Source organism: Zingiber officinale, chromosome 3A (assembly GCF_018446385.1).
Source record: "Zingiber officinale cultivar Zhangliang chromosome 3A, Zo_v1.1, whole genome shotgun sequence".
Taxonomy (NCBI): Eukaryota; Viridiplantae; Streptophyta; class Magnoliopsida; order Zingiberales; family Zingiberaceae; genus Zingiber; species Zingiber officinale.
Genome location: NC_055990.1, coordinates 46,460,770 through 46,478,796, shown reverse-complemented (window position 1 = coordinate 46,478,796; position 18,027 = coordinate 46,460,770). Strand labels below are relative to the sequence as shown.

Genomic DNA, 18,027 nt, shown 5'->3' with positions numbered 1-18,027 from the left:
TCTAGATCGAACCAACTCTAAATGCCTAACCGTGCCGTGATACCTATCACTACCTCGATCACATGTATTGTTGAATCTGCCAAAGCAGAGCAATACATATTATCTTGGTAGGGTACGGAGGGACAACCTTGGTCCCGCCTATCAACGCATGGCTGAATACAAACTCAATTAGATTGAGTATTCCTAGTTACTCGGTTGGATCGAGTCAACTATAGGCATTTTTCCAACGGTTGGAAAAGATAGGTCAAAATCACATCTATATTAACTCTTGGGCTTCTTCTTAAGATCCTCCAAGTATACCTTGCAGTTCCTCTTCCAGTGCCCGGTCTGACCGCAGTGGAAGCAGGTAGCATCCTTGGTGACCCCTCCTTTAGGCTTCAGTGCTTTGCCTTTGCCCTTGGCTTGGGACTTTCCCTTGCCTTTGGGCTTGCCCTTGCCCTTATGTTTCTGAACCATCAGAACAGTGTTGGGCTTAGCCTTCTTAAGGTTCAGCTCAGCAATTCGCAACATACTAAACAGTTCGGGCAGTGGCTTGTCAATCTCGTTCATATTGTAGTTTAGAACGAATTGACTATAGCTATCCGGCAAGGATTGCAAGATCAGGTCAGTGGCCAACTCTTGGCCAAGTGGGAACCCCAACCTTTATAGGTTCTCTATGTACCCAATCATTTTGAGTACATATGGGCCTACTGGAGCCCCGTCTGACATCTTGCACTAAAACAGTGCCCTTGAGATCTCAAATCTCTCTTGCCTCGCTTGACCTTGATATAGTTGACGAAGATGTTCAACCATATCGTAAGCGCCCATTAACTCGTGTTGCTTCTGAAGCTCAGAGTTCATGGTCGCGAGCATTAGACAAGACACATCTAATGCGTCATCTTGATGCTTCTTGAAAGCATCTCGGTCAGCTCGCGGGGCAGTGGCAGGAGGAGCCTCCAGAATGGGCTGCTCCAGAACGTACAGTTTACGTTCTTGGGTGAGAACTATTCTCAGGTTCCTGTACCAGTCCAGGAAGTTTGCTCCGTTGAACTTGTCCTTCTCGAGGACAGATCGCTGGGAGAAGGTGTTCGTATTCGACGTCATGGTAATCTACAACAGAAATAAAAGTAGAAATAAATATCATATTCTTAATCATTTAATTAGGTCTTTAACTAAATGATGCTCCCATTGAATTCTATAATTCATGTGGGACAAGATCCACATCATACTAACCCTTGAATTAGCTTTGGCTAATACGCCCAAGACTTAGTATGATCGGTAGGTAACGATTACCAATTACATCTCTATGCAACTCTTGTTTATAGAATCAAAATCCGCATTTATATTAAAACTCGAGTTAGCTTTGGCTAATACGCCCGAGAGTTAATATATATGTGATTTTGACCTAACTTTCCAACCGTTGGAAGAATGCCTATAGTTATACTCGATCCAACCGAGTTAACTAGGAATACTCAATCTAATTGAGTTGTACTCACCCATGCGTTGATAGGCGGGACCAAGATTGTCCCTCCGTACCCTACCAAGATAGTATGTGTTGCTCTGCTTTGGAAAATTCAACAACTACATGCGATCGAGGTAGTGGTAGGTATCACGGCATGGTAGGCATTACGAGTTGACGTGATTTAGATCTAATATAAACGATGATGCGTATCATATACTCGATAGATCTAATCTAATCGAAGGGTGCATCATGTGCACGACTTAGATCTAATCTAATCGTTAGGCACTAATTAATTACTTAATTAACTAGCATGCATCACATACACACAAAAGCAATTAATTAAATTAATTTGTGATTTAGTCATGGCCCTACTACGATCTTCTCAAGCCAATGAGAAGATCGGATGGTCAACCTAAGGTCAACAGCTTCTCAAGCTCCTTCCATTGACCACCTCGTGTTGCTCATGCTCTCCTCGTAACTCCGTCTCGTGTAGACCTTCCACCGCTTCAAAATTTACATTACAATTTTGAAACTCGAGTTACATTCGAGTCTAAATCTAATTTACAACCAGAATATAAGAGAAAGGCACGACGCGCAGGTCGTGAAAATAAAAATAAAAATAAATATAGCACACGCATCACAAATAACGGCGCGCAGGCCATAATAAGAATTACAACACAATTCCAATCTTATTGGGTCTTTTTGGGCCATGACTATCACAAAATTAATATATAATTCTAAATTATATTTTTTTTTCAAAATTTTCTGTAATTTTCATAATTTTTACAATTTTATGAGTAAATTTTTCCCCGGCAGTCCCGTTTAGCGTTTTTGGGCGCAATCGCGGAACGAATCCCCTTGCGGGGCTAGGGGTAGCGCCCCTACCTGTGATCTAAACATCGCGAGGGTTCCTTTGCGATCTAACAGTGCCTAAGCCCGCTGTCCCAAAAATTTTAGGGCGAAACATTGCCGTTTCGGAAAATTCTTCTCGGTAGTCGAAGCTTACAAGTGTCTAAACACTTGTGCTTCGCTTCTACGAGAAAAATACCCATTAAAACTATAAAAGCATGAATTTACAGAAAGTTTACAGATCTATATTTTTCATAAAAATACGAATCTAAACTTGTACTCGCTTCGCACGTGGCTCTGATACCACTGTTGGATTTTTCGGGCCGCGAAAACCGCTTTTTCGCGTCGCGGAAACCCCGAATCACCCTACCCAACGGATCTCGTGCGAAGAATATGGAACAAAATTTACGAATACGAGTTTACAACTTAGATCTACTCCTAGATCTACATGAAGAAAGAATATACCCTTGATGCGAAGCCCTTCGCAATCCCGCTTGTCCTCGGTTCGCCGGATCTCGAGAGTGTCAAAGTAGACACTTCTCTATGTGTATCCACACAAGCAAGAGATGGAGAAAAATCTCTAAGGATGTGCTAGCAACCTTAGAGATCAGTAGGGAGGAGAGGGAGAGCAAGAAGAAAAACTCAAGAGGAAGAAGAAGATGGAGTTACAACCACTTTAATGAAAAATCAATATTCATTCCACCTAAAAGTGGCCGGCCACTTCAAGGCATGTAACCCCCATGGAATATCAAGAGTCAAGTCTCTTGATCTCCTCCATGAGGTGGCATTTAGTCAAGTCAAACTTGACCAAATGAAGAAGCCTTGATGATGTGGCATTGGTCAAGTCAAAGTCAAGTCAAAACTTGACTCTTCATCTTCCTACTTAAGTCAAGTCAAACTTGACCACTTCTCTCCCTTGGTTGATCTAATCTAACCATTGGTTCAAGTCAATTTTTTATTTAATGAATCTCTATTCATTGAATTAAATTAATTAAATGAGTCTAAGTCTAAATTAGACTCACTTAACGCATGAACCAAATTGAGTCCAACTCAATTAGCCTACTTTGGATTACTCTTAATCCAATTTGGTTCATCATATGAACGTAATCATTTAGGTTCATCTAATGAACCTAATCTCAATCTAATTGCCCTTAGTGTGTGACCCTATAGGTTCTTGTAACATTGGCAATGCCCCTAAACCCATTTAGGAGCATAAGTAATGAGCGGTATCTAGCAACACATCATTACTACCCAAGTTACAAGAATGTTGAGATCCAACATCACCTTGTGACTACTAATTGTGACTCCTCACAAAATATGACAAATGTCCTTCTATCCTAGACATCTAGATTGATCAATGTGAGGCATAGACCGTGTCATCCTCTAATCAATCTAAATCTTGAACTCCAAGTAGACTCACTCAATCAAATGAGCTCAATATCCTATATTGACTCATTTGGGCATGGCCATGCACTTCGTGGTCTCACTCTATCAAGAATATCGATGTCACTCCCGTCATATAGGAGGGATAGATCTCATCTACATCACTCACATCCCTCTGCATAATTCGTTACATACCCAGTAATCGCCTTTATAGTCCACCCAGTTACGGGTGACGTTTGACGAAACCAAAGTACATAACTCCTCATGTAGGGATCCATGGTGACTTCAGGTCTAAGGACTAGTAGTCATACTAATATCCACATGAGAAAGTATATGACACTCATATAACGATCCATGATACTTTCTCATGGCGGGTCATTCAGTATACATTCTCCAATGCATACTCATGTGTCAACTTGATATCTTTATATCCATGACTTGTGAGATCAAGTCATCGAGTTGACATACATGCTAGTCTTATTGCATTAACATTGTCCCTGAATGTTAATACTCGACTAGGAATGATTAAGAGTAGTGTTCCCTATATCATCTCACTATCGGTTCAACTAACCGATTGATATAGGTGAGAACTGTCTACTCAAGGACATTATTATACTTAGTTTATTTGGCACCAATATAAGTAAGTATAATAACCAAAAACCAAATGCCTTTATTTATATATAATATGATACAACAAGTCCAAAATATAATCATCAAATGATTGGCTCTAGGGCTCTAGCTAACAGGAAATGCCTCCAAGAACCTTCAAGATCTGGCGGTGAGAACTCTGTGGAGAGGCTGTAAAATCGCTGTGAAGATCGGAGATAAAAGCCGAGAGTTCTGTCGTGAGAAACGCTCGCTAACAGCTAAATACGACGCCAACGGTCGAATCCCAATCGATTAGATTGCTCCCAATCGATTGGGGAGGCTTTGGATCGATCGGCCGATTGATTCAGAGCGCCTCTGTGCTCTTGGGAATTGCCTGGATCGATCGGTCGATCGATCCTGGGCTTATTGTGCGAAATCGCAGCTCCCAATCGATCGCCCGATCGATTCGAGGCTCTCAATCGATCGGTTGATCGATTAGGAGGCTTTCTATTCGCACGACACTTCTCCCCAATCGATCCACTGATTGATTGGGTGAGAATTCCTCCGGGGACTCACCTAATCGATCAACCGATCGATCGAGCATGAGCCAATCGATCGGTTGATCGATCCAGCTCCTTGTTTTTGCCCAAACCAAATCCAAAGCCCCCTAAAACCAACATCCAGTCAACCATGACCTGTTAGTACATCATGCCTAGCATCCGGTCACCCTCGACCTACTAAGACTCCCTCACCAAGTTTTCGGTCAATCCCTTTGACCCACTTGGACTTTTCTCCTCCTGCCAAGTGTCCGGTCATCCTTGACCCACTTAGACTTCTCTCCACTAGATGTCTGATCAACCTTGATCCACCTGGATTTCCCGTGCATGGCTTCACTCACCAGGACTTCCCTTCTGCCTAGCTTCACTCACTAGGACTTCCCATCTTCCTGGCTTCACTCACCAGGACTTTCACCTAGCTTCACTCACCAGGACTTTCACCTAGCTTCACTCACTAGGATTTCCCAATTACCTGGCTTCACTCACCAGGACTTTCACCTAGCTTCACTCACTAGGATTTCCCATCTGCCTAGCTTCACTCACCAGGACTTTCACCTAGCTTCACTCACTAGGATTTCCCATCTGCCTAGCTTCACTCACCAAGACTTTCACCTAGCTTCACTCACTAGGATTTCCCATCTGCTTGTCTTCACTCACCAGGACTTTCACCTAGCTTCACTCACTAGGATTTCCATCTGCCTGGTTTCACTCACTAGGACTTTCACCTATCTTCACTCACTAGGATTTTCCAGTCAAGTATCCAGTCAACCTTGACCTACTTGACTCTTCTTCACAATCTCCCCACATGAAACAATTGCACCTGCAATCTTCATGTATTGTCTCCATGTATTGTCAAATATCGAAACTCAAACATCAAGACTCGAGCTTGAGCTAACTCAAGCTTAGTCAACCTGGTCAACCTGGTCAACCTTGACCCTAGGAAATATTGCACCAACATTCTTTGGCTGCCTCAGAGACTGCCACATACTCAGCTTCCATGGTTGAGTCTGAAACGCATTTCTGCTTAACACTCCTAAAGTAGACACATAGCCTGATGTAGACTTACTATTGCCCCTCTCTGATTGGAAGTCTGAATCTATGTAACTCACAGGGAGCAAATCATCTGCTTGGTAAACAAGCATATAATCTCTAGTCCTTCTCAGGTAATTTAATATATGTTTTACAGCTGTCCAATGTCCTTGTCCAGGGTTACTTTTATATCTACTAACCATGCCCACGGTAAAACAGATATCCAGTCTCGTGCATAGCATAACATATATTAGGCTTCCAACAGCCGAAGCATAAGGAACTGCCTTCATGTCCTCTATCTCCTTTGATGTCTTTGGAGACATCTCTTTAGATAAAGCTACTCCATGCCTAAAAGGTAAAAAACCTTTCTTGTAGTCTTGCATGCTAAAATGAGCAAGGATTATATCGATATATGAAGCTTGGGACAAGCACAGCATCCTTTTCTTACGATCCCTTATTACTTTGATTCCATGAATATGTGTGCATTCTCCTAAGTCCTTCATATCGAATTGTTTGGACAATTATACCTTTACTTCCGACAACATTTTGATATTGTTTCTAACTAACAAAATGTCATCTACGTATAGTACAAGAAATACCATCACGTTTCCATCACACTTCTTGTATACACAAGACTCATTCGGACACTGAATAAATCCATACGATTGGATTACTTCATTAAATCAGATGTTCCAAGACCTTAAAACTTGCTTCAGTCCATAAATAGACCGATTTAGCTTGCACACTAGATGCTCTTTGCCTTTTTCAATGAACCCCTCTGGTTGCTTCATATGGATGTTTTCTTTAAGACTTCCGTTAAGGAAAGCTGTCTTGACATCCATTTGCCAAACCTATCAATCCATATGAGTAGCAATAGATAAGAGTATCCGGATAGACTTAAGCATAGCTACTGGCGAAAAAGTTTCCTCATAATCGATTCCCTCTTTCTGAGTATACCCCTTCGCAACAGGCCTTGCTTTGAAGGTTTCCACCTTCCCATCTATCCCTTTTTTTCTTTTGTAGATCCACTTACATCCAACGGCTTTTACACCATTTGGTAGTTCTATAAGCTCCCAGACTTTATTAGAATACATAGATCCTATTTCAGAATTCATTGCTCTTTGCCAAGATACTGCATCTTTATCTTGGAGTGTTTCATCATATGTCCGGAGATCAGGTTCATGTTCACCAGGGATCAAGTCCGAAGACTCTCCCAAAAACATGAATCTCTTAGGTTGCCTCACAACCCTCCCACTACGACGAGGCACTATTTGTGGTTGTATATCATTTGTGATACGTGTTATAGTTTCTTGTGATATTTCATCTTGTACTATTGGTACTAGACTAAACATGTCCTCTCTTATTTCTTCTAGAACAATTTCGCTCATGGGCTTATGGTTTATTACATAATCTTCCTCTAAAAATCAAGCATTGGTGCTAATAATGATCTTCTAACTTTTAGGATTATAAAACAAACCACCTTTCGTTCCTTTAGGATATCCCACAAACAGACAAACTTCTGTACATGATTCCAACTTGTCAGTATCTCCCTTTAGCACATGTGCTGGACTACCCCATATTCGAATATGACTCAGACTAGGCTTACACCCATTCTACAATTCCATGGGAGTAGAGGGTACTGATTTAGAAAGTACCATATTCAGAATGTATACTGCTATTTCCAGAGCATATCCCCAAAATGAATTTGGTAATTCTGAATAACTCGTCATCGATCTAACCATTTCCATAAGAGTCTTATTCGTTCGTTCTGTCACACCATTTTGTTGGGGTGTACCAGGTACAGATAATTAGGATTGAATCCCAGCTTCTGATAAGTAATTCCTAAACTCTCCAAAGATGTATTCGCCACCACGATCAAACTATAGTGTCTTGATACTTTTACCATGATGTTTCTCCACATCAGCCTTGTACTCTTTGATCTTATCAAAGCATTCAGACTTGTGGCGCATCAAGTAAATGTACCCATATCTCGAATAGTCATCTATAAAAGAGACAAAATATTCAAAACCACCTCTTACATGGATAGACATAGGATCACACAAATCGGAATGAACCAGTTCTAACACATCTTTGGCCCTATACCCCTTGGCCTTAAAAGGTCTCTTCGTCATTTTATCTTCTAAGCAAGATTCGTAAGTTGGAAAGTTTTCCATCACCAATGAACCCAAAAGTCCATTGGCTATTAACCTTTGAATCCTACTCAAGCTAATATGATCTAGCCTTAGATGCCAAAGATATGTTTGGTTCATTTCCGAATGTTGCTTTCTCTTATTAAAATTAGAAGATGTGTTATTAATTTCCATTTGTTGCATTGTGGTAGTATTACGTACTAGAATAGATAACTTCCCTATTTTCCTTGATAAAAACTTTATCATCAAAATAGACAAAATATCCATCCTTAAATAGTTTTAGAAACTAAAATCAAGTTCTTTCAAAAACATGGTACGTAAAGACAATCAATATTTTATTCCTATCAAAGGATAAACATCTCCCGCTGCAACAGCTGCTATTTTTACAACAGTGCCTATGTAGATGGTATTTTCCCTTTCATATAGTTTTCGGGTTTCCTGGAACCCCTGCAATGAATTGTAGACATGATCAGTGGCTCCCGTATCTACACACCAGGTACTGATAGATAACACCACTAAACATGTTTCAACAACTAATGAATAAAATATATCTTTATTGTTCTCATTTCTGAGAGGACAGTCCACCTTAGTGTCCAAGTTTTGTTTCCAATCATTATATTTTGGACTAGTAAGTGTATTCTCTAATATCTAGGGGATTGTAAAACATTTGAAAGTCTAAGAATCACAAAAATATTTGGTCAAGACCAACACCTCAAAATCCCCATGAATTTTGTATGTCACGTTAGTGTGGACGTATACAAATTCAAACATTTGTAAAAGGAGATTTTGTCCATTAATTTTATTGTCTTATCAACCTATCTTTATGACAAATAAAAGTAATAGTTGATCTATCTTTGATCAAATATTTGATCAAAACTTTAGAATTTAAAATAATATTGATTCCTCAAAACAATATTATTTAAATTCACCAACACCTCAAACACCGTGAATTTTGTATACCACATTAGTGTGGACGTATACAAATTCAAACATTTATAAGAGGAGGGTCTTACCCATTAATTATCTTGTCAACCTTAAATTACCTCAAACACTATGAATTTTTTATGTCACGTTAGCGTGGATGTATACAAATTCAAATATTTGTAAGAGAAGGTTTTACCCATTAATTTTATTATCTTGTCAACCTAACTTTATGACAAATAAAATTACCTCAAACACCATGAATTATGTATGCCACGTAAGTATGGACGTATACAAATTCAAACATTTGTAAGAGGGGGTTTCACCTAGCTTTATGACAAATTAATAGTTGGTTTTCCTTTGGACACACAAATAATAACAGTGACTCCGTTGGGGAGGATACTATTAAATATGTCTAAGTGTATACCATTACTTGATACTTAGTCCATTAAATAGGATTGTGCCCCTTCAGTTGGAGAAGACACACGCTCATAAATAATTTCCTATAACCATCCATAAAGGAAGTTTGATCTAGTGATCCGCAAACAAACTCATCCGTTGTGGAGGGAGGCACTCAGAGCCAACATGCAAGTTTATTTGCATAACTTACAAACTAATAATGGAGACCATGGAATTTATTTACTAATCCCTCTCCCACTTAGTTATTTAAGGTGAGGAATTTTAACTATGCAAGCACACATCACATGCACACACACATCACAGTAAATAAAAGAAATAAATATGGAAATTAATTTTCCAACTATTATGGCTTCTTCCATCACTATCATCCGTGTGCTGCCAGCCCTAGGGTTCATATCGTCGGGTTCATCGAGCTTTCTTTTCTGCTGCGCCTCTGGTCCTCCAATAGTACCACGCCTCGCAAGGATATGATCCGTGACAAAAATAGAATTTTACATATATCAATCCTATATTCCACAAGGGAATGTACATGAAATCTAGATCGAACAAAAAAATAAAATCCTAAGGCTAATACAACTCCTGTTGTAATTAATAAATACAATCATGCACACACATAAAATGCCCTTGACATGTCCAAGGGTCCAATCACACACAATCACAATAAGACATAATAGTTGGAGCTTGCAACCACAGAGTTAGCATATCATACTATTATCCTGCCTAAAATATGTATGACATGTGCATAATTAAACTGAAAACCAAACACACAGAGGCAAACCCTAGCTCTAATACCAATTTTTGATTGCTACTCGGAATATCGTACTGGTTCCCCTGTATAAAAATTTTGTACAAGTCCTGAACCTTTCCTAACAACCAATTGTGTTCTTTAGAAATTAAATTTGGAATTGCAAACAGAACTTAACATTATTGATTCCAAATTCAACTTATCTGTTCTTAGAGGTTTAGACTTGGATCGCAAACGATGCTTAACATTATTGATCCAAATACACCCATATTACAAATTCGATTAAATATTTATTTTAAAGATTGGCTTCCAGGTTAAACATGGCGAGGCACTAGGCCTTCTTGGGTATGGGATCATCCACCACTTCCTAGACAAAGCCTTTCAACAAAATTCAATATTCAATCTCCTTATAATAACCCTAGGTTTAACCAAAAAGAGCAATCGAATCACAAGATCAAAAAATAAAAGAAACACAAAATCGAAAACATTAATTCGATAGCCTAGAATCATTAGCCTCTTGTATTTGGTATTTCAAGATCTAAACAAAAGGATGAACTAGTTATGATGCGGAAACTAATAACTAGTTATACCTTTTGTAGCTTATAGACCTCACGATCTTCTATCGTATTCCTCTTCTTATCTCGGACGTCGTGTGGCGACGATCTACCGAGACAAGAATCCACCCAAGCCTCCTTCTTCTCCAAGCAAGTTTCGGCCACTAACAATCTCCAAGAGATGAAGAACTTTCGATCACCAACCAAGCTCCAAGGGATGCTAAGAAACAATGCCTCCTATCTCTCCTTCTTCCTCTAACAAGATCCAGCCACCACCAAGCTCCTTGAGATGAGATGCCGCCAGCCACCAAGGAAGAAGGATAGGAGAAGGAGAAAGGATGAGGACCGGTCACCACCAAGGAAGAGAAGAGAGGAATAATAGATGATATGTTGTTGTTAGGTGAGGCACCTCTACCCTCTCTTTTATATTACTTGGTCTTGGTAAATAAGGAAAGTTTTATAATTAAAACTTCCTTGTATTCCTTGCCAATGTCTAAGAAGGAAAATTTAATTAAAAATTTCCTTATAAACCTTTTAATGGTCGGCCCCTACAAGTCCTCCAAACAAGGAAAGTTTTAAACACAAAATTAAAACTTCCTAATTTATTTCCAGAAATTTTTAAAATAAAAATTTTTCTTTTAAAAAATCCCTTCATGGTTGGTTATAAAAGGAAACTTTTATAAATTAAAATCTCTCTATTAAAACATGTGGATGATTACAAAAAGGAATGTTTTCTTCAAAATTAAAATCTTCCTTTTAACTACAAATAATGAAAGATATCAAACCTTGCTCTTAATCCTTTGTAGAAACTATAAAAGGAAAGATTTAATTTTAAAACTCTCTTTTAAATCATGGCTTCAACATAAGGAAAGATTTTAAAAAATAAAATCCCTTCTATTATATTGTGGCCGGCCACTTACTTGGGCTCCAAGCTAGGGCCGGCCACCACTTGCACCTCATCCATGGCTTGGTTTGGCCAGCCCTTGCTTGGGCTCCAAGCTTGGCTTGGCCGGCCACCTAAGGATGGGTAAGAAGGTGGGTTTAGGTAGGTATAAGACTTTATAAATAAGAGGCTACGACAGGGACCGAGAGGAGGAATTGATTTTGGTCTCCCGATGAACTTGAGCTTCCCGTGTTCGCCCCGAACACCCAACTCGAGTTCATCAGTAATAACTCATACCACTAAAGAGTTATTATTGAACTACCGCACCAATCCCATATTACTATATGGGATCCTTCTTATCATGAGTGTGTTAGTCTCCCTGTATTTAAGATATCAAATGTCCACTAATTAAATGAGTTACTGACAACTCACTTAATTAATATCTAGCTCCAAGAGTAGTACCACTCAACCTAATTCTCATGTCGGACTAAGTCCACCTGCAGGGTTTACATGACAATCCTTATGAGCTCCTCTTGGGGACATTATCAACCTAGATTACTAGGACACAGTTTCATTCTATAATCAACAACACATCATAATACCATTTCTCAACTTATCGAGCCTATTGATTTATCGAACTAAATCGTACCCTTTGATAAATTAAAGAAATGAATATTAAGTATATGTGCTTGTTATTATATCATGATTAAGAGTACACACTTCCATAATAACAAAGGTCTTGTTCTTTTATGCAGTCAGTATAAAAAGAAACTACCTTAAATGATCCTGCTCAATACACTCAAAATGTACTAGTGTAATTTTATAGTTAAGATAAACTAATACCAAATTACACTACGACTATTCAATGGTTTGTTCCTATCCATCTTAGTCGTGAGCTACTTTTTATAATTTATAAGGAACTGATAACAAATTCTTCTGTGTGTGACACCACACACCATGTTATCTACAATATAAATTAATTGAACAACTACACTTATTATATAAATGTAGACATTTGACCAATGTGATTCTTTATTTCAAAATAAACGTTTGCAAAAAGCTAGACTTTTAGTATACACTCTAACAGAAAGACCTAAGGTTTCTTAGGCAAAAATCCTAGCTGCGTTTAGGCAAGTGAAAAACCCTAGGGGGCGATAACCCTAGGTCCTAGGGGGTGGTAACCCTAGGTGGAAAGTTTTGGCGGGTCAGAGCTTCGGGTAAAAATCCTAGGGGGCGGTAACCCTAGGTTGAAATCCTGGTGTCGCGAACCGGGTGGAAGTTTGGACGGGTCGTGGACCGGACGTCCAACATGAAGACCAGAAGCATTGGACGCTGAGCAAAAGTCCAATTGGTCTGAAGAACTGAACTAGCAAAAGATAACTCCTCCTGAGTAGAGTAGGTGAGGACGCGTTCCCCGGAAGAGGAACAGTAGGCATCGATTCGACCTAAGGTTTTCGGTCGAAAATCCGAAGTCAGAACCAGATAGTCCGAAGACTGTCAAACTTATTTTTCTAATATATTATCTGTTATGTTCTAACTCTGTTTTGAAGGAGACTAACATTTTGTGCAGGGGTAGAACTGACCGGGATCGGTCGACCGAACCCCCAAGCAGCAAGACAATTTTCCAGCGAGTGGACCGGGCTCGACCAAGGGATCGGTCGACCGAACCTAGTTATTGGTCGACCGAACCAGAGATAGGAGTTGACCAGATCAAAGTGGATCGAGCGGATCGGATAAGGAGGAGATCATCTGATCGGTCGATCGAACGTGGGGATCGGTCGACCGATCTGCCTCGGGTCAAACCTAATCCCGAGCTTTGAGGATCTGGATCAGTCCTGTGGAGCCTATAAAAGGAGCGTCGGGAAGCAGCTTCGAGATGAACTTGAACAAGAACATCCTGTGCACTTGTACGCAGCTCCGAATGCTCAAACGACGCTCCGCTGCTCCGACAACTAACGACTAACTTTCCTTATCTATTGTATTGTTAGTATTGTAATTCTCTATTCAACACTTGTAATTTTAAGTTGTAAGAGATTTACAGATTGATAGTGATTGCCCACCGAAAGCGATCAACGATCTCGGGCTTTGGAGTAGGAGTCTCCCAAGGCTCCGAACCAAGTAAAAAACTTGGTGTCTTTGTTCTTTGTGTTTGTCTTTATCTTATTTCTGCTGCGAGTTTATTCTCGATAAGTCTTAAAATCGAACAAGTGAAAGTCACGAGTGTTATTCACCCCCCCCCCCCCTAGCGAGTCTCGATCCAACATTAATAGCCAACATTGATGGGCTTCTTTATTGTTGACAAAAAAAAATAAATTTTTAAAAAATATATAAAAGAATATAATAAAAAATTATAAAATTAAAAGAACCTTAATAAAAGTAACAAAATTTAAAATTTTATATTTTCATAGTAATTATATATATAAAAAAAAGAAAATTAAAAATTATTTTGGTGCAGTAAAACTTAAAATACCACCAAACAAGGCATTGCTATTTTAGTATCGTTTTGACATCACAATTTTAGTGCTAATTTCATCAATTCATCTTACTATTAATTAGCATCACCACTTTGATATATTTTAATCAAAGCATCACCACTTTAATCATCCAACGATGAAATATTAAGTGATTTAGTCTAACATATTTCTCTGACTCAACTAATTCTCAGGATATTAAAAAACTCTTGATTCATAAACTCTATAAATTTAAAGATTATTTTAAAAAATTCATTTTCTTTTGTATCATAATCTTAACTAAAATACCTTTAATTTATTATAAGACGATATTAATAACTTTCTTTATACTCACTTCATCTCGTGCATGGTAAAATTTTAAATTTTTAAAAATATTTTAAGTCATCAATTTGTATCTAGATTAATCAATTTCAATTTTATTCAATAGGTTCTTTCACCCTCTTATGTGTGGTAAGATAGATCATTTTAACTTGATAAGATTTTTTTAAAAAAAAAGTAACTATGGCGAGTCATCCAACGTCCTCCATCTTCACATTTCGGATTCAGGCTACATTTCCATAGATGGTGTCAATATGATCCTGTCCAAAAATAGTGGAGATAGAAAGCTAGGGATGTGGCTACTGCATTAACTGGATGTAGACCATGCTCCGATTTGTAAGCACAAGAAACATCAATGCCAACCCAAGCAAGGGGTCCCTAACATTGGCCCTTCGACGCTCAAGTCAGTCACTAGCACGAAAAAGAAGGTGGAACAACAGTAGCATAAACGTAAAATAATGAATAATGCGTACCCGCGCCAATGTACGGCCCCCTCTTTATATAATGTCCTGATGGGTGAGTGCACGCTTTTCTAGACATGGGCACGTTCTTAAATATTGGTCATGGATACGTTCTCCAATTGGTCATAGACACGTGGTCACAGACACGTTCTCCAATTTATTGTGGACACGTTCTCTTATTTATTGTCGTATGATCCGCCTGTAGACCATGTCGTGCCGGTAGCACCATCTTCCAAAAGTATATCCAAATACTCGTCAGCGTTCCTATCGGTCGTCCGAGCGGGATAGCTGGTCGATAGAGTACTCCTCTGCTCGGCCGAGTATTCCTCTTCTCGGCAGAGTATTCCTCTGCTCGGCTACTCTTCCCTGCGACGACGAGTTTAGATAGTATGTTCTTGCATGATTGGAATAGCGATTCAGTCATCTACTCGCACCTTCGCTTGGCTCATCCCATTGTCGGTCGGGTGGCTCATGCCCGGTCGGTCCTTAATGTAGGGTTCCACTCGGCTACATTTGGGCCATGTTGGTCCTCTGGCATTGACCCCCTTAACTGTGACCTCCACATCGACTGCTATCTTCCTCCTTTTATCTGTATTTGATGGGCTCCTTTATCACCGCATCTGGTAAAATTATTATTTTAAAAAAATCAACTCATTATTTAAGGACTATGCTTCTTTTCAGCGTGACCTATCTGGTTGAGATCATCAACCAGATATTTTGCTATTCGATTTTTTATTCGTTTGGTTTAGTATAACGTAGATATGTACTCAAACTTAGTGTCTTATTATATGACTAATTAAGTTTTTGTTGTTTATAAATTAATAGCCAACATTAATTGATGGGCTTCTTTATTGTTGACAAAAAATTAAATTTTTAAAAAATATATAAAAGAATATTATAAAAAATTATAAAATTAAAAGAACCTTAATAAAAGTAACAAAATTTAAAATTTTATATTTTCATAGTAATTATATATAAAAAAAAAGAAAATTAAAAATTATTTTCGCGCATTAAAACTTAAAATACCACCAAACAAGGCATTGCTATTTTAGTATGGTTTTGACATCACAACTTTAGTGCTAATTTCATCAATTCATCATCACCTTACTATTAATTAGCATCACCACTTTGATATATTTTAATCAAAGCATCACTACTTTAATCATCCAAAGATGAAATATTAAGTGATTTAGTTTAATATATTTCTTTGACTCAACTAATTCTCAGGATATTAAAAAACTCTTGATTCATAAACTCTATCAATTTAAAGATTATTTAAAAAAAATAATTTTCTTTTGCATCATAATCTAAACTAAAATACCTTTAATTTATTATAAGACGATATTATTAACTTTCTTTATACTCTCTTCATCTCGTGCATGCTAAAATTTTAAATTTTAAAAAATATTTTAAGTCATCAATTTGAATCTAGATTAATCAATTTCAATTTTATTCAATAGGTTCTTTCACCCTCTTATGTGTAGTAAGATAGATAGTTCATTTTAACTTGATAAGATTTTTTTTAAAAAAAAGTTTGAATAACTTTGATAAGTAAATAAAAAAAAAATTCTAACACAACTAATTAATTAAGATATGACTAATTATCCCATAGTTGCGCATCAATGCGCGGTTGTATTTTTTTTAAGGTATTGATAGTCTAAATCTATGATTTAGGGGAAAAAAATAAAATTTAGGTTTTAGGAAGAATTTGACTCTAATACGGCCTTGAAAAATATATACATTGCTAATCCCCTTTTATACATTTTATTTTTCCTAATAAAATATTCTAATAAAACTAAATAAATTTATTCCAAAAACTAAAAATTAATTAAAAAACACTAAATTTTCATTTCAAAACAGTTATTAGATACTTTGAATAGAGATTCCTGGGATGCTAATATATCCATAAATTGCTCTTTGTTAGTGCGCCTTCTCAACATTTCCAATCCGATATCCTTGAATTTCTCCATCTTCTTTTGATTTGAAAGAAACCCTTCAAATATACTCTTTGGCATCTTTATTTGTAAGTTAATCAGTTCTAATCCTGTCGAGCCATAGAACAAGTGTTGGTCGTCCTTTGTTGCTTCAGTGCTGCTCTCTATACGCGTAGGATTTACATGTATATCAAACTTGGTATTGCAGTCATTGCACTTCTTCAGCAACTCGGTGAATATCGTAGTCGACGACTGATCTTCCAAATTGAAGTCGAGCTTAAAGGCCGATTTAACTGGATTTCCATTTCTTGCTGCTAATAGGATCTGTCAATTAAAACAAATTTTGTCAAGTATAGATGTATATATATATAAATCAAACAGAGTATAGTACACATGAAAATTAAGAAGGCTGGCCAGCTTGATCGATCGAATGATCGATCTTCTCTCACGTTTGGGATTTTCCTATAATTCAGCAAGAGCGCAGCGGTTCGACTCGGAAAAGAAGCTTCAAAAAGGTTCATCAATGCATCTAGAGGATCTGCTAGCGAATATAGGAGGAGCGACGCGTTCGAGACCTTGGGGGCTTCTATGCGAATCGTGGTGACGACGTCCATGATGAGAAACTCGAGCTGTGGGGCGCGGACGTCGATGGTGATGATGGAGGGTATTGAAGAATTTTGGTAGAACTCTTGAGGAGAAAGAGATATTTTGTTTTCTATATACTAAACTTTTGATTACAAAGCCATTATATAGACTTGAAAGAAACTTAGAGGGTAAGTAAACTTAGATGCTAAACTTAGAGGGTAAGTAAGCTTAAATGCTAAACTTAGAGGGTAAGTAAGCTTAAATGCTAAGTAATCATTTAGCTTATCAAGGTGACTCTTTGATTCAATTGCATGCATGATGGAAGAGTGATGATCCAACTTCCTTATATTGATGGTCAACACATTAACTTTAACACTCCCCCTTAATGTGTTGTCGGATTCCAAGTTTGGCTCGGAGCTGTTCAAATCTTTCTCTCGGAAGTGCTTTTGTGAAGATGTCAGACAATTGCTCCTCAGATCGACAGAACTCAAGTTGAATTTCTTTATCTTCAATTGCCTGTCGAATGAAATGATGCTTGAGTGCTATATGTCGAGTTCGGCTGTGGTGAACTGGGTTCTTAGCCATAGCGATTGCAGATTTGTTGTCGCAGTATAGCACGGTTCCTTCAATCTGATAATGACCGAGATCACCTAAGATTCTTCGAAGCCAAATTGCTTGTGAAGTGGCTACTGATGCTGAGATGTACTCGGCTTCCGCAGACGATTGTGCAACACTTTG

At 38.1% G+C, this 18,027-nt stretch overlaps 1 protein-coding gene across 1 annotated transcript; it reads right to left on the bottom strand.

Moving 5' to 3' along the window:
• Positions 1-16,608: 16,608 nt before the first annotated feature.
• Positions 16,609-17,417, bottom strand: LOC122050392. Its single transcript, XM_042611298.1, has 2 exons — positions 17,154-17,417; positions 16,609-17,028 (listed from the first exon to the last, which is right to left on the bottom strand). Exons 1-2 carry the CDS (start codon positions 17,316-17,318, stop codon positions 16,609-16,611), a joined length of 585 nt encoding a protein of 194 aa, XP_042467232.1. The 5' UTR covers positions 17,319-17,417.
• Positions 17,418-18,027: the final 610 nt, after the last annotated feature.